Source organism: Sycon ciliatum, chromosome 4 (genome assembly GCF_964019385.1).
Source record: "Sycon ciliatum chromosome 4, ocSycCili1.1, whole genome shotgun sequence".
Lineage (NCBI taxonomy): Eukaryota > Metazoa > Porifera > Calcarea > Leucosolenida > Sycettidae > Sycon > Sycon ciliatum.
The window spans coordinates 18,293,923-18,320,279 of NC_088646.1; the positions used below are offsets into that span (position 1 = coordinate 18,293,923).

The window sequence follows — 26,357 nt, forward strand, 5'->3', positions numbered from 1 at the left end:
TTTCAGAAAAGGCAAAACCAAAATATCATCAGTTATACTTATAGAGGAGAAGGTTGTTTTCACGGTGTGTTGGCGGGTTTGTCTTGGTCTGTTCAGTCTTACCTAGCTTCGAACTGGTGTAAATGTACATTGTTTGTAGCTTGGAGCTCCCATCGGTGCGAATCCTTTTTTTTAGGCCAGCGAAATATTTGTGAAAGTGCAACGATTTTGTACAATGAGCTCAGGCAAAATGTCTGATAAGACCAAGCTGGAGCATGCAGTTAAGTCAGTCACCCATCTGAGGAATCATGTCAAACGCCTGTTCAATGAGCTTGTTTTCGCCCCTGCTGGTTCAAGTGACAACCCGGATGAGAGGCTAGTCGCTGCCCAGAAAAATGTGCTGTTGGTTTCCAAATACATGAGGTGAGTCGAGATTTCATTTGTTGGTCAGCACGTACATGTTATGCCATAACACATGTTCACGCTGCACGTACACCGGTGACCATGATACACGTCTTTGTGGACAGAACAATACGTGATGTACCAGTACTTGAACATTTTTATGCAGCTTCATGAAATCAAATTATTTTCAATATTCTAGTACACATTCTAGTACATTATGTAGTCGGATACTTAGGTAGTATACACGAGGGATGCACCTACAGTGCGTTTTTTTATAATAGACTTTGAAATCCTTGAGAACGTACTCAAGGCCACTTTTGAGAAAATGTCATGCGAGTTGCGTCACGAAAATCTGCGCGCGAAATTCGAAAACCAGGTGTGACTCGTGGCATTTCGCCATTTTGTTCAGAGTGTCCTTCGAGCTCCTCGTGGCCGGAGGAATCATTTTGTTGCTGACTGCTCTAGCTCTGTGGCCCTATTTTGCTTTTTCTCGAATGTCTTTTCGTTCGTGGCAACTTATTCTCTCGACATGCCACATATAACAAAGCGCGAACGGGCCATGGTAGAATCTTCATGGTGGTGTCTGTTTTACAATTTTTGCGAAGACGAGGAGAACAGTGGCTGGGCATCGAATTGGTCCCAAGTATTCCATTCGTCATGCTGCTGTTGCGTGTGGCGTCAGCATTTCCACCATGAACAGATGTACCAGGGATGCTGACGGCGAAAATCAGCGTGCTGCGTTGGCCTTGTCTGTCTCCAGTGATGAAGGTAACGAGAGTGACAATCCCCAATGTGAGACTCGTGCCATAAAACCACTCAACCCTGACGGATTTGCTTTGGACTGTATGTAAAGAAGTAATTTACGGATTCTATGCTACGAAGGAGCACCCAACACTGGACAAAGTTCCTGCTCGCTGCATAGAAAGCATCGACGATTTTCCAGACATGAGCAAAACTAGCTCTTGGAAAATGTTGCGTTCCATGGGATTCCAGTGTGGCAAGACCAGAGGTATCACACACATGATGATGGAACGGCACGGGATTGTGTCCTGGCGGCATCGCTACCTGTGAGACATAGATACCTGGATGACACGTGGGTCAATGCGCGTCACACAGTTACTAGGAGGTGGTCCGACAATGGTGACAGGAGTGTATAGGCAAGCAACCAAATGAAGCACCATCAGGTAAAGGCAAGCGCTTTATTGTTCTGCATACTGGTGGACGGGACGGATTCGTGAAAAACTGCGCCGATGTGTTCGTGACTGGAGACCGACGAGGCCGACGCCAACGATGATATACGTCGTCGGCTGTCCTAGCACATCTGTTCACTGTGTAATACTGCCGTCACAAGTGCAACACAAAACACGGAATTATTGCAATCGGGCCGTTTCGACGCTCGCTGGTCTTCTACTATTCGCAGATGTTGAACCAGACACAACTGTGACCTATTTGCATTGTGTGTTTGTGTGTGTGTGTGTGTGTGTTTGTAAAACCGCTCATGTATTGCTTCCTTTTAGTCTCTTTATGGGTGCTGTGTGAATTGCCCTTGTGATTTGTTGTGGTGTTTGAATTTTCACTGCATTCTTTCAGTGATCGAGGGAAGTTTCCTACATGCATGCTGGAATGTTTTGTTTTATTGAGCTAATTGCAATACAGCATTTGAATTATTCAGTACAGTTTGCCACAGTAAGTCGTGAAAAACCACGACTCACTGGTTTCCTACAAAGGTTAGGACAACTGCAGACAGCAGTGCACAACTGCACAGTCATGTACGTGTACATGCATGTGCTGTACCAAAAAAGAAGAGAAAAAAAGAATCAGGATGAACTGTACTGGATTCGAACTCTGGCGGACACCATGCACGTGATGAGCTTTCCTGGCTAAAACTTTCGTTTTAAAATCAAAATCCACTGAAAACCATTTAAAACCGGATTTTCAGCCCAAACCCGTCCGAATATCTAACTTTGACAATTATTATTATTCCGATTCCCAAACTTAATTTTCTTCGATCCAAGACCCACACAAACGCAGCTGTGAAGAAAAAATTTCAAATTTGGAATGAGAACAAACTAAAAAATCAAAATCGACAAATGTCTGTTTTAAAAAAACGCACTGTAGTATGCAAAGAGTGCTCAAACTGCTGTGGAGGCAGAGCGTATAACACTCAAACAGTGGACAGAAAGGCTCTGGTTCTGTGGTTGTTCTGTGGTTGTCTACAAGCACAGAGCCTTTCTGTCCACTGTTTGACTGTAGTATACAATAATAATTATAAAAACGGCTCATCAGGTGTACAAGAATGGACTCGGATGGAGAGCCAAGGATAAATTTATAGAAAATAAAAAGGACCAAGGAACTACCAGTTCCACTATAATGTCCACAAACACGACCAATTACTCAACACTCAGCTCATGCGATAATATTGCACGACCCCGACCGACGGTACCGACGTTCTACACCTAACTGGCAATCAGCTCTAGCACAACTTGGATGCGCACTCCAACAGCCTTCCACCTTGGAAGGTTCTAAAATTTCACCGGTCATCACCATCATCATCTGCGTTGCCGAAAAAATAATAATAGTAAGATTAAAAAAAATAATAGACGGCATTATGCAGCTGTGTGAGCAGTAGATGCACAGTGTGACTGCTAGGCATCTCTGTCAGATGCCAACTGGCAATTCTCATGCAGAGACATACCAGTCCACGAAACGATATTGCTGTGTAAATACTATCTTGTAAACACGAACTGTACTGTAACTTACATGCACTCATTGCATTCTCTAGGGTATGTCACATACACTGTAAGTGCGTCACGGGACGTGTGTGTGTGTGTGTGTGTGTGTGTGTGTGTGTGTGTGTATGTGAGCGTGTGTGTGCGTGTGTGTGCATATGTGCCACTTCAACCAGCTGTGTGGTGTAGACCTGGCTAAAATTAGTGGCGGTCAATTCATCAGCCTTGCAAACTGTTGAATGGTGTACAATGTAATCCCAGCACAAGTTCCCAAGTCTAACATAGCGTGTTCGCTATCATCGCTTCAACGATGGGCAGGAGTATGAGTTTGTGTATGTGTTGTGGTGGTGCTGGTGTGTATGTGTGCATGTGTGCGCGCGCGCGTGTGTGTGTGTGTGTGCGCGCGTGTGTGTGTGTATGTGTGTGTGTGCGCATATGCGCGCGCGTGTGTGTGTGTGCATGCGCGGCGGTGGTGGTGGTGGCGGTGGTGGTGGCGGCGGTGGTGGTGGCGGTGGTGGTGGTGGCGGTGGTGGTGGTGGTGGTGCGTATGGTAGTGATATTGAGGTGCTAACTGCAGCACTGGATGAGAACAAGACTGGAAGCACCACACTGGGAGGACTGGGTTTGCTTAGCCAAGACGAGAGTTTGGACTCGTCCGCCCTCTACACTCGAGCAAGCCAAACGTTTACCAGTATGAGACGGGTAAGACTGGCTTGGTATTGTTCCTAACAAAGCAGTTTAAAACCTGTAACTAAAGATCACCGTGACTAGCGACCAGCCTGGTACTACAGACCACTTCACCAGGCACGGACGGTCTCATAATTTAATAATTATTATGGTTATGCGGTGCAAACCTCTAACTAAGGACCGCCTGCCACTAAAGACGGCTTTCTCTGGCCCCAAGGGGTGGTCGTTAGTCACCGGTTTACTGTGCTAGTAACTGTATGTTGGACTCAGTAGAGCGTCCAGCCCCTATATGATGTCCAACCCCTATATAGAGTCCATTGGTCCAAAATCCACTGTACAGAGTCCAAACTTGGAATCAACTGTGAGCTCAAAGTTTCGGTGGACATCACTCCCTGTATAGAGTCCAGCCAATTGGCTTCACCCCTATATAGAGTCCATTGGTCCAAAATCAACTGTACGGAGTCCAAACTTTGAAATCAACTATAAAGAGTCTTTATGTGGACAACACCCCCTGTATAAAGTCCAGCCAATTAGGCATCCCCTATCGAGTTCGAAAATAGACATAGGATCTGCTGTAAGCAGTGAATATTAACCAGAAAACGGCCTCTCCCTTTAATCCTTTACATCATTCACTTCTCAAGATAAAAAATATGTATTGAGGCGCCACTGTAGCCACTTCATTACATGAAAAACCCTACAAACACCATCCTCAAATCAAGTGGTCTCTTCGCAGACGCTGCAAATTACAACATCTCAATCATGTAGTGTTGCCAAATTATTGTGCACGCACACGCACGCACACATGCACACACCCACACAACGCCAAGAAAATAACTAGAAAAAAACCAAACCAAGAATCGAAAGAGAATAATGGAGAGCCCAGGATTAATTATTTGTTTTCAAATTATTGTGCGCGCGCGCGCACACACACACACACACACACACACACACACACACACACACACACACAAACTTATACAACGCCAAGAAAACACCAAGAAAAGAGTAGAGACACAATACACACGCAACTCCAACAGCCATGCAAACGTCCACCCATTTACATGTAAAGTCAAGAGGGACAACAAATAATTATACGAAACGAATGCGTACGGGGACGGGTACACGCACGTTTACATACACGTAGTAGTGTAAGAGAGTAACATAGTGCAGTGGTCAGCATAATACTAGCACATGCTGAGAGTGCAATAGCAAGCTTCACCATTGCTCATGGCCATGCAAATGTTCAGCAGCACTCAGTTCCGCAAGCTTCTGAAGATCAGCACACCTGCAACAAATAGATAGCACAATGATACTCTTATTACCGTAATGATGCATGGGAGCACACAACTACCAAGTTCTCAACGAATGTGATGCTCAATGAAAATCAATCCACTCAAAGACCTGTGAACAGGTGATGGTGGGGACAATAATCTATTAGTAATACGAGGAATAAGATCGTTTGTGCACACTCAAGACGCACAGACACACCAACATACATGTAGTGTACACAGTGTTTCACTTCACTGCAACTAAATTGAAATGAGATGATTTGAACAATCTGTACAGCGTTGCTGTCAGTCAGTCTTCCCCAAGATGGAAATGCAATGATTTGTTGTCACGAGGCAGTTTCACTGACACAATGTCATGTTCGTGACATCAAAACGGTTACTTCAGGGAATACGAGTATTAGCTTGAGAAGCTTTTTCTTGTCATTGGCATACAAGCAATCCTCCTAGTCCTACTACTACTAGTACACTGGCACTGCGTTTGTGGATCCCATTGTATTTGACATCATACTACAGGAAGAGTGTCGTGGAGTTCACATAATTATCACAGGGATAAACTTGAATACATTTCTCATGAAATAAAAATAATTGATGATAGCTAGACGATCATATACGATTGATGCAAAGTCCTTGCAGTCCTTGAGGACTATTACGAAGTGGTTGATTACTTTTAGGGCATTCATTCAAGCAACATCAAACAAACGCGATACGCTCCTTGAAAACGGAAAAAAATTCAAGCATAACGACAGAACAGCAGACCAATCGAAACGAGTAAAAGCTTCCTTACCTCAGTCATGGTCCTGCCATGTAGTTGGACAGCCTTTTGACACGGTGGTACGCAGCTCTTGTCCAGTCAAACAGGGGTATCCTTGTGGCGTCGAACGAAAGAGAGTGTCAGTGTATCTGGCTCGTCAGATTGCAACTGTGCTGAACTTTTCTCGTTCTCCGCTTTCTGCTTTCATCCCTCGCTCTGATGAAACTGTTCAAACGTCTTACTAGCAGCAATGGCCAGCCAAACAGGGGATCCTTGTGGCGTCGAACGAAAGAGAGCGTCAGTGTACCTGACTCGTCAGATTTGAACTGTGCTGAACTTTTCTCGTTCTGCAATTTCTGCTTTCATCCCGCGCACTGATGAAACGTCTTCAGAGAACCACAAGACGCTTTCCAGATTTGATTTTGAACGTCTCCTTATCCTCCTTGGTTAGCTCGAGACAGATTACTGTTAGCAACTGCACAGCAGAATTGGCAGCCATGGCTGAAGTCACGGAAGAAAGGAATGCGCTGCCACGAGGCAAGCAAAACTAGGCTGAAAATGTGTTCTCTTTCGGGCACAACACACAGGACGGCGTGACTGGATAAACTGGACTTCTGGACTGTGAATAGGGGACTTGTAGAAAAAGTGTACTCCTTATAGGGGATTGCGCGGCAGGGTGAAGCTGATCAAAACTGAGTGGACTCCTGGACTCTGTATAGTGGATTTTGGACCAATGGACTCTATATAGGGTGCTGGACATCATATAGTGCATGGACTCTATACTGAGTCCTACATGTATACTGTGTAGAGTATAGCCTGTCCTGCCACTCTGTTACCACTGCACACGCAGTTACGATGGTTTGAACACGCGCGCCTCCTGGCATATTTCATCAGTGCCCCCCCCCCCCCCCTCATTATCAACATCATTCTGAAGAGGACCACCAGTATGGTCGAACTGTTCAGATTCGTCGGTATCCTGTCTTGCTCATGTTGGATGGTGCGGATGTGAGTTACTCTACCTGATTTTCCTGATTGACCCATCGATCCGATGCTACCAGTCAAGTACAACGAACGGAGCAAGACCAACAGAGGGGATACAGGCGGACGAGAGGGGAGCTTCAAGCGATGATTGAGGAGTCAGTTCTAGTTGTTGAAGTCCTGACAGCGTCTGTGGGCTCTACCAAGGGTGCTGGTTAACAGCTCGGGTGGTGATGTGCAATGGCTGTCGGGCAGACACCGTGCTGGAAGCAGCTAATCCTAGCGCCCGCAAGGAGGATAACGGCATTTCCTCTCTGTGTATGGCGTGTGTGTCTCTCTCCCTCTGTCTCTCTCTGTCTCTGTCTCTCTCTGTCTCTCTGTCTCTCTCTGTCTCTCTCTCTATCTCTCTCTCTCTCTCTCTCTCTCTCTCTCTCTCTCTCTCTCTCTCTCTCTCTCTCTCTCTCTCTCTCTCTCTCTCTCTCTCTCTCTCTCTCTCTCTCTCTCTCTCTCTCTCTGGCTCTCTCTCTGGCTCTCTCTCTCTCTGGCTCTCTCTCTCTGGCTCTCTGTCTCTCTCTCTCTGGCTCTCTGTCTCTCTCTCTCTCTCTCTCTCTCTCTCTCTCTCTCTCTCTCTCTCTCTCTCTCTCTCTCCCTCCCTCCCTCTCTCTCTCTCTCTCTCTGGCTCTGGCTCTCTGTCTCTCTCTCTGTCTCTCTCTGTCTCTCTGTCTCTCTCTGTCTCTCTCTGTTTCTCTCTGTCTCTCTCTCTCTGTCTCTCTCTCTCTCTCTCTCTCTCTCTCTCTCTCTCTCTCTCTCTCTCTCTCTCTCTCTCTCTCTCTCTCTCTCTCTCTCTCCTGTTTTCAACTTTCATTACATCTTATTCTACCATTGTGTCTCCACTGGTATAGGTTGTTGATATTGCCTCATGCATCAACCACCACCTAAATCGGCAGGAACAATTGTCTCGTCCTTCACTGGTGCTGGGGAATGGTACGGAGCCTCAAGCGAAAATTGCACGGATTGAAATGGCGCCAGAGTAAGTTTTGTTGGAACATCGTGGAGCTACGTTGGCCCATGTAGGATTGTTCAGCTTTTGCTGGCTTATTCTCCATTGGACAAGTTAGTGATCTCCGCAGTCTTGCATCGGAGTGTACAATCCCCCCGCCTCCTCCAGTGATCTCAAATGTTTCATTCTTTCCCTCAGCATCCCAACGCACGAGTTGATTGTTTAGTAACTGGTGGTATTATGGTTGATGAAATATGGTGGTAAAGACACACCCGGCAATATGGCGGTAAACACACGCCTGCCCACACACGCTCTCTAGGCTGCAAAGTTCTAGCACAGAGCTCTCCTTCTCACCACCACCACCATCAGTTCGCGCCTGGCGCCTGGTGGTGAGAAGGAGAGCTCTGTGCTAGAACTTTGCAGCCTAGAGAGCGTGTGTGGGCAGGCGTGTGTTTACCGCCATATTGCCGGGTGTGTCTTTACCACCATATTTCATCAACCATAAGTACAGCTGCAATGGTGTCTTCAACTTCATTCTACTGGTGGTATTAGTGGACGTTATAGCGTAACTTGTAGTTCCTTGGTCCTTTTTCTTTTGTATGAATTTATCCTTGGCTCACCATCCGAGTCATTCCATATGCTTTAGCGTTTAGGGTATTGGACCTATTGGCATTGTATGCTTAGTTTACCTCACTTATCCAGACGGTCCGGGACCGGGCACTGCCCGTAACTTCGAAATGTCCGTAACTCCGAATCACATACATTTTGATGGGGAAAGGCCATACATATGGCATATGACGTCATTATTCCACGACAAGTGACAAAGAGTGGTAATATTTCCACTAAAACACACCCAAAGGGTGCCCGGTAGACCAAAGTGTCCGTAGCTTCGGTGTCCGGATAACCAGGGTATGAGTGTAGTTGGTTGTGTGTACATGTATATGGGGGGGGGGGGGGAGGGTGCTCGTTTTCCCCTGTAGCTTATACACTACATGCCACTCACTCACACGAAACCTGGTGTTGGTCTGCTAATGTGCTGAATCAGACTTCATCATATTGATATTGTTCCTTCGTCTGCTCGTGTCCACAGGGCAATGACCATCTGGTGCACGGACTGGAATGGCCTGCATCCCAGACTGCAGTTGACATTGCGTACAGTACGGGACGGCGTTCATTTTATCCGTGTAAGTCACCCTCCTGGTAAAAGCCGAGGCTGACAGCGTTAACTCGTTGTGCTCTCGTTGCTATACAACTTGCAATCTTGTGTAATACCGGTTGCACTTGCCTACAGTGCGTTCTCTTTGTCTTCACCCTCTCGATCTCACCATGTTGACAGGCCCGCATTGCTCACCACTCGATGCCTAACTGGCCGTCCAGATCCAGGACAGTGGATATGTTGTGCTTAAAATGATCTTGCTTGTGATGGATGCCATTGTTTGTTGACCATGTAGGCAGACCTTCAGGCAGTGTTCTCTGCACACATTCAACTGGACGAGGCTGGTATTCCCGCGTACATTGTCGTGCACGGCTGGCAGGAATTTGCCGACTCGGCTCTGGTGAGTCCCGCAGGGTTCTCTTGGCAAGCTGTGAGGTGCAGTGCAGTGCAGTCGTGTTGTGTGTGGTGCAGTGTAGTGTAGTGTGGTGTAGTGTGGTGCAGTGTAGTGCAGTGTGGTGTTGTGCAGTCATGTTGTGTGTGGCGTGGTGCAGTGTGGTGTAGTGTAGTGTGGTGAGTGCAGTGCAGTCGTGTTGTGTATGATGCAGCGCAGTGTAGTGTTGTGCAGTCATGTTGTGTATGGTGCACTGCGGTGTGGTGTGGTGCAGCGCAGTGTAGTGTTGTGCAGCCATGGTGTGTATGGTGCAGTGCAATGATGTCGTGTATTTTCCATTGCTGATACTCTTCTTCCTCTCCCTGATTCGCTATCCAAAGAGAGGTTTCTTGTCTAATCAACAGAGTGATGCTCATTGACTCCGGACTCCGGATAGGCATTGTACAGCTGCTACCTGTTGCACCGCACTACATCGCACTGCATTGCATTTTGGGTAATCCACATGACGTAAACATCACCAACGTAGAGAGTATAATTTTGTTTGTTGTCGTGAAGTGATGGTATGGAGAACCCCTCCAGATCATTGTTTTCTCCTGATATCATCAGTAGTGTTTTTCAAGAATGTATATGCTTTGAAAAGGGCTAATCGGCAGATTGTGTTTTTTCTATGTTCTCCCTTCAGACATTTAGTGAGATTGTAGCTAAATCTTCGCAACACCGTGTCTTCCAGGAGGTAAGCTGATGGCCACTGCTTATATGAGCTGTTAATTCTGCATGCGTGCACACACACACACACACACACACACACACACACACACACACACACACACACACACACACACACTTGTACTTGTTGCTTGTACTTGTTGCTCACTGCCAAAACTGGTCACGTGGGTCTTCCCGGGAGAGGGGAGAGAGACTCAAAAGGAATCTTGGAAAGATGACTCAATTGGCTATTGAACCGCCCAACGGCCGACTCCCCCTGAAATCCCCAAAACTCTGGGTGGACTTGAAAATGATCCCACTTATGGGCTCACCACACCTCAGTAAGTGGGTGAGGACAAGGTGCAGAAAAAGGATTGACGGCATCAGGGTATCCGTCCCGGGATCCAACTGCAGTTACCCCTGCCCCCCGTGAAGGTAATACTTGCTACTAGTGTGGGTGGCTAAATCAGAGTGGATCTGATATAAGCTTCACTAGCACCATTGATTACACAATAGTTAATCTAGCCAGAAGAAGGCCATGGTTAACAGGTATGTATACTTCAAATAGAAAGTATATGAACCTTGGAACCAACAAAACACACACACACCTTACTCTATTATGCCCATTCCAAGATGAAAGAGGATAGCAAGTCCAAAAAAGGAGAGAGGATGGGGGGGGGGGGGGGCGAAAAAGAGACCATGAGAAAGAAAAGATAAAGGAGATGAACCAATGTAGCAGCAGTTGATCAGCAGAACATTGAACCTGTGCACTGTAGGACTGGATTGGTATGAAGAGCAATATGCACTGTATGACTGGATTGGTATGAAGAGCAATATGCACTGTAGAACTGGATTGGTATGAAGAGCAATATGCGCTGAGACAAACGCTAGCGGATATAGAAATCCGTTGAGAAGTCAAGCGGCCACGGAGCGCTGGCCTTGCAGCCGTGAGCACTGCTGCTCCATTTTTTGTACGGCGTGTACGTGAACTACAGTGCATGCACGCGCTAACAGCAGCAAGGGTGCCGGCCCCGGTCATCCAATCGGATTGCATTGTGCACGACAGTAGACCACCTCGGTTCTCTGCCTCAGTCTGGACCGCATAGACATGGAGAGAGAGAGGGTACTGGTACAGCTCTTGAAGGCACGCAACACAACTCGAAGAGCTGTAAAATCACAACACTAGTCACAGCAGCCGGTACATGGCAAGGCTGAGCTTTCTATCAATCGGCTGCCTTGCAATCTCCTTGACTGTCAGATGTTGCAGATCAGCACAACTACTACTAATGTATACCCACACAAAATTACTGCAACTGTATTTCTCGTGCGAACGTAGCGTTCAACGTAATAATGGCTCCAAGGGATCAATACGCCAAGCACACTGCTAATCAGCCGATACCCGTGGGTACTCAGCATGCGTGTAGCATATTTTTCCGGTGTTTAAGCCGCACTGGAATATCAGTTGCGCGCAGATTTTTTTGTCACGCAATACAGACATCCACCCTGTATATCTCCGTTGATGTCACCATCGGAGTATAAGCCGCACTGGCTTTTTGGGGGGTGAATTACGAATGTTTAAAGTGTGGCTTATACTTGACCAGGGAGTTGTACAACTCCTTGTTCTTGACCTGCCCGGTACGCGAACCCGTCAATTTTTTTAAATTTGTTTATACTCCAGACAATACGGTAATTCCTTGTGACTGTGACCTGTGTACGCTGGGCACTGCACTGAGCTGAGCTGTGCTGTTGTTGTTTGTTGTAGGTGTCATCGTGCTGCCTACTGTCACTGCTGTGTATAAGATCGGCACATCCCGGTAACGGCCCAGCAGTATTCAAATCTCTGATGGTGAGTACTACGCTGTAGTGACGTACATGCACTGCATGCCTCTTCTTCAGCCTTGCAACACGCTGTTTGAATGGTGCAATCCCAGCACAAGTTGCTATGGCTTCTGCTGTAGCATCGCTATCATCGCCTCCGGTGATGGGCGTCAAAAAGAAAGAAAAGATCAAAGTGTGTGTGTGTGTGTGTGCGTATGTGTATATGAGTGTGTTGCATGTGCGGGTGAAGAGGCTCTGCTTAGACCGGGTGGTGGTACGTAATCCTGTCTGAAGAATGCTATGTGTGTACTCGGAACGTAAGTGACGTAGAGTTGTGGTCATCGCACTTTACGTAAAGGTCTCATGGGGAGGAGGTTGGAAGGAAAAGAAAATAGATCACAACGGTACCTGTTGTGTTGTGTTTCTGTAGGATATGCTGGAAACCTACCACACCCTATTCAGCGATGAATGTTCTGTCTGCAAGCGCTCATTGTCCATGGGAGGCAATGACGAAGGCCCACTGCCACCATGCTGGCGTGAAATCAAGGGCAGCAGTCATACAGTTTGTCATCGATCATGTCGCTCGCTCTAGGGACCATGCCACACTGACCGTTGCTACCGCAAGCGCCATGCATCGCGTCAGTTCAGGTACAAGTATATGATATATATATTCATTGGTTCCATCCACGTGGGCATCTACATGTCGAATGGCATGCAAACATGCAACTTGGGGAGTCCTCGATATATCTGTGTGGTCTACTCGATATCTCCATGTTCATCCACGTGCTGTGTGGCCTACTCGATATCTCGATGTTCGTACGCGTGCTGTGTAGTCTACGCCTAGCCTGGCATCTTACTGCCTTGTGCGAACTACCTACCTCGCAAAATAGTTCACTCCATGACTCTTGACGATCAGGAGTATCACCACGGGAAACCAATGCTTCTCATCTTCATCTGCCATGGTCAGTACTGCCCATCAAGTTGTGATCAAGTGAAGAAAGTCTTCCATAGTAGGCCCTGTTTGCCCCAGTGTTCCGAGTTGTGAAACTGGGCTTGGGCTTCTGTTCCTCAGCGTCTTGTGATATTGGTGCTCAGACCGGCTGTCCACCAAGTCAGAGTACTAGTACGTTATGCGAATTGCTGCTGCTGCTGTTGGTGCTGCTGCTGCAGGTGCTGTGTTGCAGTGCTAATGGGCACACACACATAGTGAAACTACCTGCAGCGAGCATGGAGTTTCGTAGTGTCTGTAATGCCCTCGGCCATACCGTAGTGAGATGCTGGCGGTGGACGACTCGAGTTCGCAATGGAGCTCGCTTTTGGCCGCAGCTGAGCTGTGAGATGCCCGCCGCTCCTGTTCCGCTGGACACACTGGCTCGTTGCCTGCACTGGCAGTGGTCAGAGCAAGGCACTCACCAATCCCTGCGTGATTGTGATGCTCTCCCGCTGCTGGACTTTCTTGTTAGGCTATGCTCTTGCTTTCTCATGATGACATCGCCCTTGAGCTTTTTACCTCCTCCCTTCAACAGATTTATGTTGTTTAGTATCGCCTCAAGTTATTGATATTAAACCACCGTGTGTTTTACGGTATAATTATGAGCACATATTACATTATTTGTTCATACCCGTCACTGTAATCGTTGAAAATTTGTCTTATTTGGATGCAATCCCATTTTGATCTCTAAGCACGAATCCCAGACTGACGTACAAGCCAGAATTTTCAGCAGCCGATCAGTACTTCCATTGTCGACTGTCAGACATGTACCATGTTGTGCTGTGCGTGCTTTGCCTTCATCGCGTTAACGATATTGATTTGGTTGGTTGTTTTTGAAATTTCCTACAGTTTAGGCGCAGCTATATTTTGCAATACGGTCTACATGGACATGGACGTGTACGTGTATGGCAATACCCGTAGCCGAAGCATCGCATGTACGCACCACTTGTCCAAGTCTTTTAAAACCATCTTGGAAACTCGTCTCTTAATTAACAATGAGGCGATGGCCTTGATTGATTCCCCAGCATGTGTTTGATATCTTTCTCGCCTTGTTGCTTTTGTTGTTTATTTTTTATTCGCGATCTAAACGGGCAGATGTGTCCAATGATTATGTATGTGGCCGAAAGTGTGACTGTGACAAAAGAATTCATGGTTGGCATAGAGACTCGGTTAGACGCGAGTTTTCCACATCCATAGGAACGACACCGGCATCACGAACTGGCATGTGCTCGTACTGTAGCAAATTTCGTGATAGCGAACCTTTTCCTGTTTGAACGCACTCGTACAAAATTGATCCTTTTAAGTCGTCCCTCTCTAATCCGGCACCTTTTGCAACGGCATTTTCTGCTGGATAAACAAGGGTGCTGGATTATCAATTCCTGCCCTTCAACCCGGCCCACCTGTTAGCATACATGTTTGTGTCGTACGTCAAAACGTAGGGATTTTCTGTGTCAATCCAAGTACTTTGTGGAATGCATGTCTTTAACATACACTTGGGAATACCCTAAGCACTGGCATAGGACATTCCCAAGTGTATGTTACATGTGTTGTGTATGTTACAATACTCCCTGACAGTATGCAAGGTAAAACTGCTGGATTAATGAACTGAAAAATCGGTTTTGCCAGAAAGTGTGCTGGTTGGCAAGGGTGCTGGATAAACAAGTGCCGGATTAGAGAGGGACGACTGTATTTGTATAGCAAACTGCTTTTGTTTTTAAAGGGGAACTGTCACCAAAAATTTTCTTTGTCTTATCTTGTAGTTCTTTGGCTCCTGATCACGATGGTGTTATCATGGTTATTCGTTGTTCTCTGCGATGACTGGAAGTGGGTGAAAACTTGAAAAGAAGGTGCCCAAAATTGTCCCGAAGTACCGAGTGACGTCACGCCGGACTTGACCTCCACGCGTACATTCATCGTCAAAAACGAAGTCCAGCCCGTGTGCTCGTCGATCGAGCCAACTACTGTTCGATGTACGGTGCACGCTTGCCTTCTGAACTCGGACACTCGATGTGTACTGTTGTACACAATGAGAACGCCAAAAAGGGACAAAATAAACAAAAGTCGACTGCAGTTTGTCGCACTGGTACTTCCTCCACGACGCTCCAGCTCTTTGTTTTATTTGTGATTACGAAGGAGTGGAAGGATGTTTGTTTGCTGTTAGTGTGACACACATACCTCGTACTTGAAAATTATGTCGTTGTATCGAAGGTGGCGATGTTGCCCACCCGGCTCTGAAATGAAAGACGTCGGAGTTCGTCATCTGCATCTTCAGCAACATCGCTAGATGAATCGCCTTCACGTAACTACATTGCGTTCCTTTGGGGCTCGGGTTGGTGGTGTTATCGCCGGCCGGAGGAGTATTGTTTTCTGCATACGCACTCATCATCGTGTTGTTCCTCACACGAAAAGTTCAAAACAACGACGTACTTCCGTGCTCACAAAATAAAACGATCTTCGCGGAAGAAGTCAAAAAGGTGAAAGCTCAGCTGCTTTTTATTTTGATTTGGCTGTGTAGCTGCACGTGGGTCTCTGCCTCTTTGGCATTCTCCTTCGGTACGACGTACCCATCCATGTGTTACAGTTCAAAAGGCACACGTGCACCGTACATTGGAACAGCTAGCTCGATCGACGAGCACACGGGGTACGGGCTGGACTTCGTTTTTGACGATGAATGTAGATCTACGCGTGGAGGTCAAGTCCGGCGTGACGTCACTCGGTACTTCGGGACAATTTTGGGCACCTTCTTTTCAAGTTTTCACCCACTTCCAGCCATCGCAGAGAAAAACGGATAACACCATCGTGATCAGGAGCCAAAGAACTACAAGATAAGACAAAGAAAAATTTTGGTGACAGTTCCCCTTTAACAAACCACGTGTTGTACGGGAGCATAAAAACCAGGTGCACTCATGCAGTCACTGGCTGTATGCCAGCAAGAGTACATGGGGTTATTGTACTCTTGCTGGCAGGCATGATGTGTTGTTTGTGTGGTGTGAGTGCATTTCTGTGAGAAAGAACTTGGAGAGGAAGAGCTAATTCTCCTGCACCGCGGTGTTCACTATACATGTGCATGTGTATCAGGAGTCGACCATAGTGTGTGTTCATTTCCGGGATCAAGTATCCCAGATTCGGCCGGGCCACCTGACATCCCATTACATCATACTGCCGCCATGTGACCTCATAGCGTTTTCTACCTTGTACATGTAGGCGGTGGGCCTTGTCAGTGGCCTTCTTCCAGAGCGGTCTTGAAGAGTTCAGTACACACCGAAATTATTAGAACCTGGTCAGATTGGTGGGATGTGTCAGACATGCTGAGCCATCAGCACGAATAAATAAATAAATAAATAAAAGCACTCCTGAACTCGGGCAAGTAGAAAAAAACAGAGATAATTTGAAAAAGACTAGGCGAAATCGTTGCCTGTTGGGGCAACGGTCAAGGTCACAGTTGAGTATCGGAAGTGTGGCCAGTATTGCAAGGGGTGGCGTTACTACTTCATGTTTTACACTCTACTACTACTATTTCACATGAGGGTTAATGTAAAAAAATGGGCAGGGTAAATGAAAAATCCTTATTTCAAGTTACTAGCAGTGGGGGGGGGGGGGGGAGGGGTACACGGCCATGCTGATGATCTGAAAGACACTATTAGATATACAAGTACTAGCACAGCTTTGTAGCTAGTACGTGCTAGTTTTCAGCGGCTGTCTGAAACCGTCAGTTTGGCAAATGCAGTCAGCGGGTGGAGGGCCAGTAGTCCACTGACCCTGCAGACTGTGCAGTGAGCGCACTTGTTAGACTAAGCTGCAGTCAAGAAGCCTATAGTGCAGTCTGTCAGCCTGCCTGTCTGTATTGTTAGTGTCCACAAGACTGTGGTATCAGCCAGCAACACCACACACACACACACACACACACACACACACACGCACACGCGTGTGCACGCACACACACGCACACACGTACACACACACACACTCATACAGACGTCCACACTAAAAGCAACAGCAGTAGCGTCGCGCACGGCTATGTCTCGGATTCGGTGCCCTGCTGCGACCAGAAACTAGCACGCAACTTGCACACCAGCCTGGGGTCGTTATAATCCTCTTGCAGGAACGTGTCATCCTCGTCACCCTGAACCGAATGGCGTTCTTGGTCACTGGCACCGCATTCGGACAACGAGAGTTCAGCTGGCCCTTGCAATGACTTGCTTGCCTTCAGAGCTTTGGCATCCTGTGGTGATTTGCCTGGACTCGCGCCAAGCGCATCTAGCGACGAACAGCGCACGACCTCTTGTCCCTGGAGTGACACTAGGCGCGGGTTGAACGGACTTGCCTCTCTGGACGTGTCCGCACTAGACATCTCGTCGTCGACGATGTCCTGTGATGACTCGCTCACCTTGTCGCCGGACCGATAGCTGAAGCCCGCAAAGTCATCCTGGCCATTGTCGATCTTCCCCGTCTCGGTTATCGACTCTGTGAGTGCATGGCAGATGGATAAAGTGCACAGGCATAGGCACAGGCATAGGCTCCAGACATTCAGTACAGTGACCAGATGCATACTGCTAACGTGGCCAAGCCGACACATACAAGTAACGATTTACACAATACAAGAACGTAGGCTTAGCAAGGCGAGCTTCGTTTTGAGTTCGTGCTCCGGTGAAAGTAAACTTGTGATGAAATTCGGTTTTGGGAGAGGATTATCAGTAGCAGGTATGGTGTGGCCATGGTGTACACTAGTACACACACGTACGCATGCACACACACGCACACGCACACACACACACACGCACACACTAGAGCCTAGTAATTATTGGTGATCATTCAGGTGACGGCAAGCGAATATTGCCCTAGCTTGGTAGGAAATGAAAACAAAGCCCCCCCCCCCCCTGAATCGTGGCCCGGGCTTGTAATATTACTAATAAAGCATGTGTGTAAACTTGGAATTGTTCAACTATTACTTGTCTCATCCATGTTGTGGTGACATGTTTCGTAATGGAAAATACAGATAGCACAATAGGGTCCTGTACATTCAACACCCAACCTGGTCTATGGGATTCTACAGCATTTCGTACACTACATCAATGTGCATAAGGTGTATAGTCCTAGAAGGCCAGCCTGGTACATCTGCCATAATACAAGATGAAGCATGTACGCTACCATGGTTACTTGCTGAATGTTGGAATACGGGTCTACACAGATTTGTACTTACTGGAAAGGTGTTCGCATGTAAATTCATTTGATATGTTTGTGGTGTCACCTGAGCCATGCTGTGAACAATAATGACAAACACGCCGATGACAGAATCACAGTGGCGCCAGGGCCAACAACAGCAGCAACAGCCACAACAGCAACAACAACAACAACAACAACAACAACAACAACAACAACAACAACAACAACAACAACAACAACAACAACTACAACAACAACAACAACAACAACTTCTCTTATTGGCGATGGTGCCATCGTGAGAATAAAGAATAAAGAATTCAAATTCAAACAACAACAACAACAACAATAACAAACTGCCATGGTTGAGAAAACCATAACCCTGCCCATGTATTGGCATTGTATTCTTGCTTCATCACACACTGCACGGCCAACCACACTGCATAAGTCCAATTCAAAGTCACTCTCCCAAGTAGAACGTCGATTATCCGGACGTCAACTATCCGGATGATCGATTATCCGGATTACCTGGTCAGGCTGGACAAAGTCCAAATTAGGAGGATTTTCGAGGCTTTTGCTGATTTCCACCACTCCGAGCACCATTCAAGTGATGCACAAGATGTACTACAACAGGTTGGAGTCAAAATGTTGGACAGGTTGGAGTCAAAATGCTCCTTTTCAGGAGCTGGAATGCGCCTAGTTCCTGTTGTACGGTCGAAGAGAATGAAAAATGATGAAAACAAGCGGGAATATGGATGTTTTAGATAGATGTGTGACTGATCCCTTATCCGAACATTCTTCTCATCCGAACCCCCTGGAAACAGCTGGCACCCCGAGGTGTGCAGATAATCGGCACTCTACTGTATCAGCAATGTGAGCCAGGATTGTTCTACAGGAGTTTCAAAATCCGTCCATGCACACAACGTACAGCACACAGCACACTAGTTCTCACCACACTGGGGTTCCATGGTGGAGGGATCTTGCGCTCGTACAAGTTGGGCCAGTTGATTTCATCGAAGAACACGTGGCTCATGATGTTTTGCTGTCAGCGAAAAGAAGACGGTGGCAATGTCAAAGAACAGATAAGATACTATCAGTTACAATTAGGTTCACAGTGAATGAGCTATGGTTCATTTCAATATCACAGACAAGCCCGCGTGCGCGCGCGCACACACACACACACACACACACACACACACACAGATACACACACGTACACATACACACACACACTCACACATGCAGCTATTTCGGCCATTTTCTGTAGGTTCTGAGGAAATTCTAGTGATGGCGATGCAATCCTTGTGAATACCTGGGTTCTACGTGCCGCAGAACAGGCATGAGATAGCAGTGAAGTGCATGAGATAGCAGTGAAGTGCATGAGATAGCAGTGAAGTGCATGAGATAGCAGTGAAATGCATGAGATAGCAGTGAAGTGCATGAGATAGCAGTGAAGTGCATGAGATAGCAGTGAAGTGCATGAGATAGCAGTGAAGTGCATGAGATAGCAGTGAAGTGCATGAGATAGCAGTGAAGTGCATGAGATAGCAGTGAAGTGAATGCTAGCTGTAGTACTGCTGGTTAGTTTTCACTGGACCTACATGAGTGGCCATGTGATAAGCAGTGGAATACAGTGTGATAAGCAGTGGAATACAGTGGAATACAGTGGAATACAGTGGAATACAGGACAGTCATACTGGTGCTGTGCATACCGTTCTGCACAAACACACCACGATAGATAACAGTTAGCAGTGATGAGCGCAACACTATCCGTAACGCCGAGGCAGCGGAGGCACCAGCATCCGTGCATGCCCAGAGGTGTGCTGCAACTTACCAGTCCCTCCTTGTATCCCAGTCTCTCCTCAGGGTCTTTTTCTAGTAACTACAGAGCAGAAACACATGCAGAGACACACACGGACATGACGAATACACACACACACCTCAGACCTCAGACATGCCCATCGCGGAAGCGATGATAGCGAACAGCTATGTTAGACATAGCAACTTGTGCTGGGATTACACCATTCAACAGCTTGCAAGGCGGATGAATTGACCGCCACTATTTTTAGCCTGGTATCCACCACACAGCTGTTTGAAGTGACTTTTTCTGGCCAGTGAATCCCTATTTTTCATTTTTCCATTTTTTATTATTATTTTTTTTACACACACACACCACACCACATACTCCGGCATACACTGGCTGTTGGTAACCACCCAGGAGAATGAAAGAAAAGTCGGGAAGAGTCCGAGAAAGAGAAGAAAGACGTGTGCGACCATAATCGTCGGGAATTGAACCCGCAACCTCTCGATTGGAAATCGACCGCACATACCACTGCACCATATGGGACACACACACACACACACACACACACACACACACACACACACACACACACACACACACACAAATGCACACAGTGACACACAACCTTCAGTGACAACGTCAAATCAGGGAAGCACAGGGGATTCACGAGAGGATCCAGAAAAGACAAACAACACCGTGAATCAGGGAATACTCCCCCCCGTATAGCAATCGTAAACGTAAACATGACTATCTGTGCAACAAAGCTATAGACTCAAGGAAATCACTCAGCTGCGATGGCATAGTTTGGATTTTTAAATATTTACGGGATCCACAAGTGTAATTGTTCTATTCATTGAGCATGATAATTTCTGTGTTGTGCTGAGTAAGTTGCTTAGTTCAAGCAGCTAGTACATATTGGTACCTGTGTAAGTCTGTACTGAAAGCAGATCTCCAAGAGTGCAGTGACCAATTATTATCAGTAGAGCATGCACAAGTCGGTCCTTACATCTCGGAGTATGGTGCGAGCATTGGCGCTGATTGTTGACTTGAGGCGCAGAGGCTGTGTGAGAATGCCGTTGTACATCTCCGCCAGGTTGGTGCTATACCAGGGCGGCTGTCATGCACATACCGTCCCGTATGCATAGACATTTGTACATACACACATGTGGACAGACAGACATGTGGACACACACACAGACAGACAGACAGACAGACAGACAGACAGACAGACAGACAGACAGACACACACACACAAAGACACAGACACCGAGTTCATGACAACAGTGGTTACTTTCATCACCACTGGAGTTGAGTTTGGAGCATGGCTTGTTATTATCAGCACGGCAGCATAACATACTGCAGGTACACTAGTTGGTCTTCACTAGACTTTGTGCAGCCACAGTTTGACATGGCCAGTCAGCTACTAGTACATAGCGAGCTGGGGACCAGAAATGTCATGAGGGAGACTTTGACGGTGTGTTTCCAACCGTTCAGAGCAGTACATGACTCTACACTGTAAGGGATTTTAAATATTTTTCCGGAAAGAGACTGGATTGCAGTACTGCATGTACAGTCACACCTCGCTTATCCGGTCCTCTTTTATCCGGATCCCTCGCCATCCGGAAGAAAATCGTTGGTTACCGATTTAAAGTACACGGTATGAATACATACAGTTTGTGTGTTCAGTTCCGGTTCCCTCGCCTATCCGGATATTTTTGTGGAAAACGGATGTGTGCGGTTATGCGAGGTCTGGCTGTAGTACATGACTGTGCACTCTAGAATATCGTACCACGGGCTGCACCGCGTGCTGTATAATACTGGTGTACACTAGATAAGACTGGGAGCACGAGCATGCTTTGTCTCTCAAAGTCGTAGCGTAGCACGAGCACCCCAAACCAGGGAGTAGTAAAATACTGTACTTCGAAGTACGTCGTTTACTACTCCCTGCCCCAAACCCATTCTGGAAAATCAATTTGTCAGATATTTGATGTTCAGCAGCACATACCCACAGCTAGACATTCCTACACATGATGGATTCATCATGCTACAGCAGATTTAGACATGCACAAGAGCTGTACAGATGACTGTAGATAATTATGTACAGGATGCACAGCACATGCACAGCACATGCACAGCACATGTACAGCACATGCACAGCACATGTACAGCACATGTACAGCACATGCACAGCACATGTACAGCACATGCACAGCACATGCACAGCACATGTACTCACCAGGCCGAAGAGCATTTCATGCAGTACACATCCAAGACACCACCAGTCCACTGCCTTGGTGTAGAGCTTCTTCTGCAACACCTCCGGTGCTAGGTACTAGACACGCGCCGGGGAGCATCGCACAAGATATTACATGCACATAAACACATGCATGCACGCACACGCACACATGTGCACGCGCACGCACACGCACACACACACACACACACACACACACACACACACACACAGAGTGCTATCTTAGCACACCACAGGCCACCTCAAGATGTCTGCACTGCAGGACCATGGCACCATACAACTCACTTACTGCATTGTTATGTGACACCCTGTCTGATGCCAATGGAGACCAACAAACAGCGCAGAGCAGCACCAAAACCAGCAGCAGCAGCAGCAGCCAGGACGACAGTAAGAGCGGATACAGCAAGGATTGCGATATCTTAGATTGACACCTGTGGAGCACCGGCCCGGACTCCAGGCCAGAAATCACAGGGCCCACCAGCGTGATTCGCTGCCCAAGACGCAAGATGCGAAGTGTAGTGTCACAGTTGGCAATGCATTTGCATCTCTCACTCAGGATGTGAATGTATCTGTGCAATGACTGAAAGAAGATAGCATCTCCTTTCTTTCCTTCAACGCTCGTAGTCTCTTCAATCAATGTCTGTACGTAATGATCATGCTTACCTCGGGTGTACCGCAGAACGTGCCTGTCGTGTCACCATCCATAATTCCTTCTTTACAAAGTCCAAAGTCGGTGATTTTGATATGCCCCTGATCAGCAACAACATGATCAGAAGTAAGTCAGTGAATGTAGTGAAGTAATTCACCGATACAGAACTATAATAAAACTGGGCATTGGCAAGCAAAAGGCCCATCGAAACCAAGAGAATGATATATTTTGCAACACAAAAGGCCTCGCTGCACAAGGGTAAATTTCACCGTAACTTCTCAGTGTTACCATAGAGACGTGCACAGTGGCACAATTCCTATGCTATGAGGGCCAATGCTAGAATGCTAGAGGTGAATGCAGCGAGGTCTGTCAAGGGGACCACGTCGATCAGATGACACCACGTGCACCGGAGGTCTGCTAGAATAAAGATCCAGGAGTGTCCAGTTAATTGACCTCGGGACCAGTGACCGGGAAGCATGGAAAGAAACGTGATACGTCAGTACTCACTTCTGCGTCTAGAAGAATGTTTTCCGGTTTCAAATCCCTGTACAACGGGCAGATAAACACCATGAGTATTGAGAGCAGCGCACAACATGATCGGAGGGGGGGGGGGGAGGGAGGGAAAGCGTCTCATGACTAAACGGAAGAGCAAGACACTGACAGCATGCAGCAAAGGTATTCTTGGCTGCAAATGACTGCCCCGCACTGGCTATGGAAGTCATTCGATTTCAGCTTCACAGCACATCTACTGGAGCGGACATTGGAATCCGTTGAGAAGTCAAGCGGCCACGGGGCGCTGGCCTTGCAGCCACGAGCACTGCCGGCCCATGTTTACAGTGTATACGTGCATACAGGACATGTACTAACACTAGCCTAACAGTTAGGACACGCTAAAAGAAGTAAGGGTGCCGGCCCCGGTCATGCCATCGGATTTCCATGTCCACGACAGTACCTCTATCTCAGATGCACAGTTAATTGTAGGCTGAGAAAGACACTGAAAGATACAGAATACTAGGGTACTTGGAGATACGTTTCACTGACAATTCAGTGTTCTAGATCCCTGCAGGTTGGTGGCTCTTCCCCCCCCCCCCCCCCCCCCCCAGGAGGTTTCATTACCAGGGTAAGAGGGTGGGTGCTGCATCTTCTCACCCTGCTTTGGCAAGAGCCCTGCAAGAGCCCTGCAATAGAGTAATCCCGTATCTTCTTTATCACTTGCAATTGTCTAATTCACTACAATGTCTTAGTTGTACCTGGTATGATCATGATGCCGGCATAGCACAAGGTGGAGGTAAATAAACCATAAATCAAGGCTAACTGACTACAGTAGTAGTACGCTGTCTTACCTATAGATGATGTTCATAGAGTGTAGGTATCCCAGTGCAGACGATATCTCTGCAGCGTAGAACCGTGACCTACACAGCAATGAACACACGGGAGATGGCATGCAGTTTCCACGCCGCTCAGACACAGGATAACTTACTAAGCAAAAGCAGCCACGGTGTACATGTACACGAACTCAAACCCCGAAAAGTGACTAAGCAATCTCTCAGCGACGCACACGCGCAAGTGCACCTCCACACGCACCGACACACCTACACCTCCACACACACACACACACACACACACACCTCCACACACACACACACACATCTCCACATCCACCCCCACTCCCCCCCCCCCCCCAAAACAAACGCACACACACAGCAGTGCCTGTCTGAGACAGTGGCGCTGTACCTTGGCTCGCTGAAGGACTGCTCACGCTGGAGGTGATAGAACAACTGCACCAACACAAACACACAAACACACACACGCCAGACGTGACATGTATCATTGAACACACACGTGAGACACAAACACGAGTGTAGTTAAACGTGACTTCATGTAATGTGCAAGAAACATTGTGGTATAGTGCACTTAAAGGGGAAGTTAAGGCAAAAATTAAAATTTCACCAGTTGTAGTCTTCGGGGTGCTGAGTCGAATGGTCTTGGTCCGAGAAATCTGAGACGCTCCCTTCCTACTTGAATCCCAATCGAACTCGCGCACTTCCACCGAAACTGGGTGACTGCGCCCTACTAGATGGGGATTTGTATGCAAAATGTCACTAAAAGCGCCATTTCGTTCTTATAAAAGCACGGATGACCGCGATTGGCCCATATGTTGTAGTCTTTTGGACGCTGAGTCGTCTGGTTTTGGTCCGAAAAGGCTGCGATGCAGCGTTCCTCCTTTATTTCCAATCGAACATGGTTGAACAAGCGGTCACGTGCTCCTGGGTGCCCAAATCACCTAGTCACCACGCCAGCAGGCGACAACTTTCACACCAAGGTTCAACTCGAGTTCAACTCGAGTGACAGGACTGCACCCAAAAAAGGTCAAACAGGCTAGTAAGTTGTACCCTGCAGGCACGGTGACCAGGTGACTGGCGTACGCAGGAGCACGTGACCGCTTGTTCAACCATGTTCGATTGGGAATAAAGGAGGAACGCTGCATCGCAGCCTTTTCGGACCAAAACCAGTCGACTCAGCGTCCAAAAGACTACAACATATGGATGGGCCAATCGCAGTCATCCGTGCTTTTATAAGAACGAAATGGCGCTTTTAGTGACATTTTGCATACAAATCCCCATCTAGTATGGCGCAGTCACCCAGTTTCGGTGGAAGTGCGCGAGTTCGATTGGGATTCAAGTAGGAAGGGAGCGTCTCAGCTTCCTCGGACCACGACCATTCGACTCAGCACCCCGAAGACTACAACTGGTGAAATTTTAATTTTTGCCTTAACTTCCCCTTTAACACTATCAGTCCGATGACTGCTTACCTCACCACCATTGACATAGTCCAGAACAAGAAATAGATGCTTGGATGACTGGAACGAACTGTGAAGACCCTGTATCAGCAACACCAACAACACACAGCCGAGCATGCGTGTATCAGCCCACCAGTTAGAGATTGGCACCAGATGATGGGCTTGACGGTGGTGGTGCGTGTGTGTGTGGTGGTGGGGGGGGGGGGGGGGGGGAGGGGAGGGGATGAGGAGGTTGGTTTGCAAAACAATTTAATATCCAAGAGCTCATTTTTGACTTTTTTTTAATGCGATTCCTCTTCAAGGGTGGAACGCATCAAGCTGTTGTTGTGACTAATCGACTACTGACTGCAGTACTAGTACTCAGTCATTACGACAATCTCATATTGACCTTAGCTTGGCTCCTAGTGATGTACTTGGCATCCCCCATAGGCCGGTATTCACCGCGTACCCACTCAGCAATAATAGATGCCAAACACATTTTTTCCACCATTACAGCATACAGTACTGCTGGGCGTTGAAGAGTGCAGCGCTGAAAAACGAACAGGCTAAACAAATTAAAAATAAAATAAAATAAATTTCCCGGTTCGCGTGAGACTCGGCTTCCAGCCGAGTTTTCCGCATCCGCCGTGGGAACGCCACCACCCTCTAGGATCAAAGGCGCAGATGCAGCGCCTAAACGAACAGGCTAGGATTTCACCAATGTCACCAAGCACAGCATACCATATTATTGCCCTCATAATCGGTCAATATAGGAAATATGGAACGAGTAAAAGACCGAGGCGAATATTATTGACCTCTTTAATCGTGCAATAAT

At 47.3% G+C, this 26,357-nt stretch overlaps 2 protein-coding genes across 2 annotated transcripts in view; one reads left to right on the forward strand and one right to left on the reverse strand.

The window, feature by feature from the left end:
* The first annotated feature begins 17 nt into the window (after window positions 1–17).
* LOC135814804 (uncharacterized) lies at window positions 18–13,638 on the forward strand. Its single transcript, XM_065327979.1, has 8 exons — window positions 18–402; window positions 3,665–3,812; window positions 7,718–7,845; window positions 8,906–8,999; window positions 9,267–9,371; window positions 10,045–10,095; window positions 11,830–11,913; window positions 12,316–13,638. The coding sequence occupies exons 1-8, from the start codon at window positions 215–217 to the stop codon at window positions 12,475–12,477; spliced, it is 960 nt and encodes a 319-aa protein (XP_065184051.1). The 5' UTR covers window positions 18–214; the 3' UTR covers window positions 12,478–13,638.
* Window positions 13,639–16,157: 2,519 nt separating this feature from the next.
* The window catches only part of LOC135814806 (serine/threonine-protein kinase Sgk2-like), a 21,264-nt gene continuing 11,064 nt past the window's right edge, over window positions 16,158–26,357 (reverse strand). The window contains exons 10-20 of the mRNA XM_065327980.1: window positions 25,556–25,624; window positions 24,478–24,521; window positions 24,087–24,155; window positions 23,251–23,287; window positions 22,758–22,844; window positions 22,077–22,172; window positions 20,847–20,954; window positions 19,871–19,918; window positions 18,989–19,078; window positions 18,077–18,134; window positions 16,158–17,340 (exon numbers count right to left, since the gene is read on the reverse strand). Of these exons, the coding sequence (XP_065184052.1) occupies window positions 16,892–17,340; window positions 18,077–18,134; window positions 18,989–19,078; window positions 19,871–19,918; window positions 20,847–20,954; window positions 22,077–22,172; window positions 22,758–22,844; window positions 23,251–23,287; window positions 24,087–24,155; window positions 24,478–24,521; window positions 25,556–25,624 (1,155 nt within the window). The 3' untranslated portion in view covers window positions 16,158–16,891. The remainder of the gene's footprint in view (window positions 17,341–18,076; window positions 18,135–18,988; window positions 19,079–19,870; window positions 19,919–20,846; window positions 20,955–22,076; window positions 22,173–22,757; window positions 22,845–23,250; window positions 23,288–24,086; window positions 24,156–24,477; window positions 24,522–25,555; window positions 25,625–26,357) is intronic.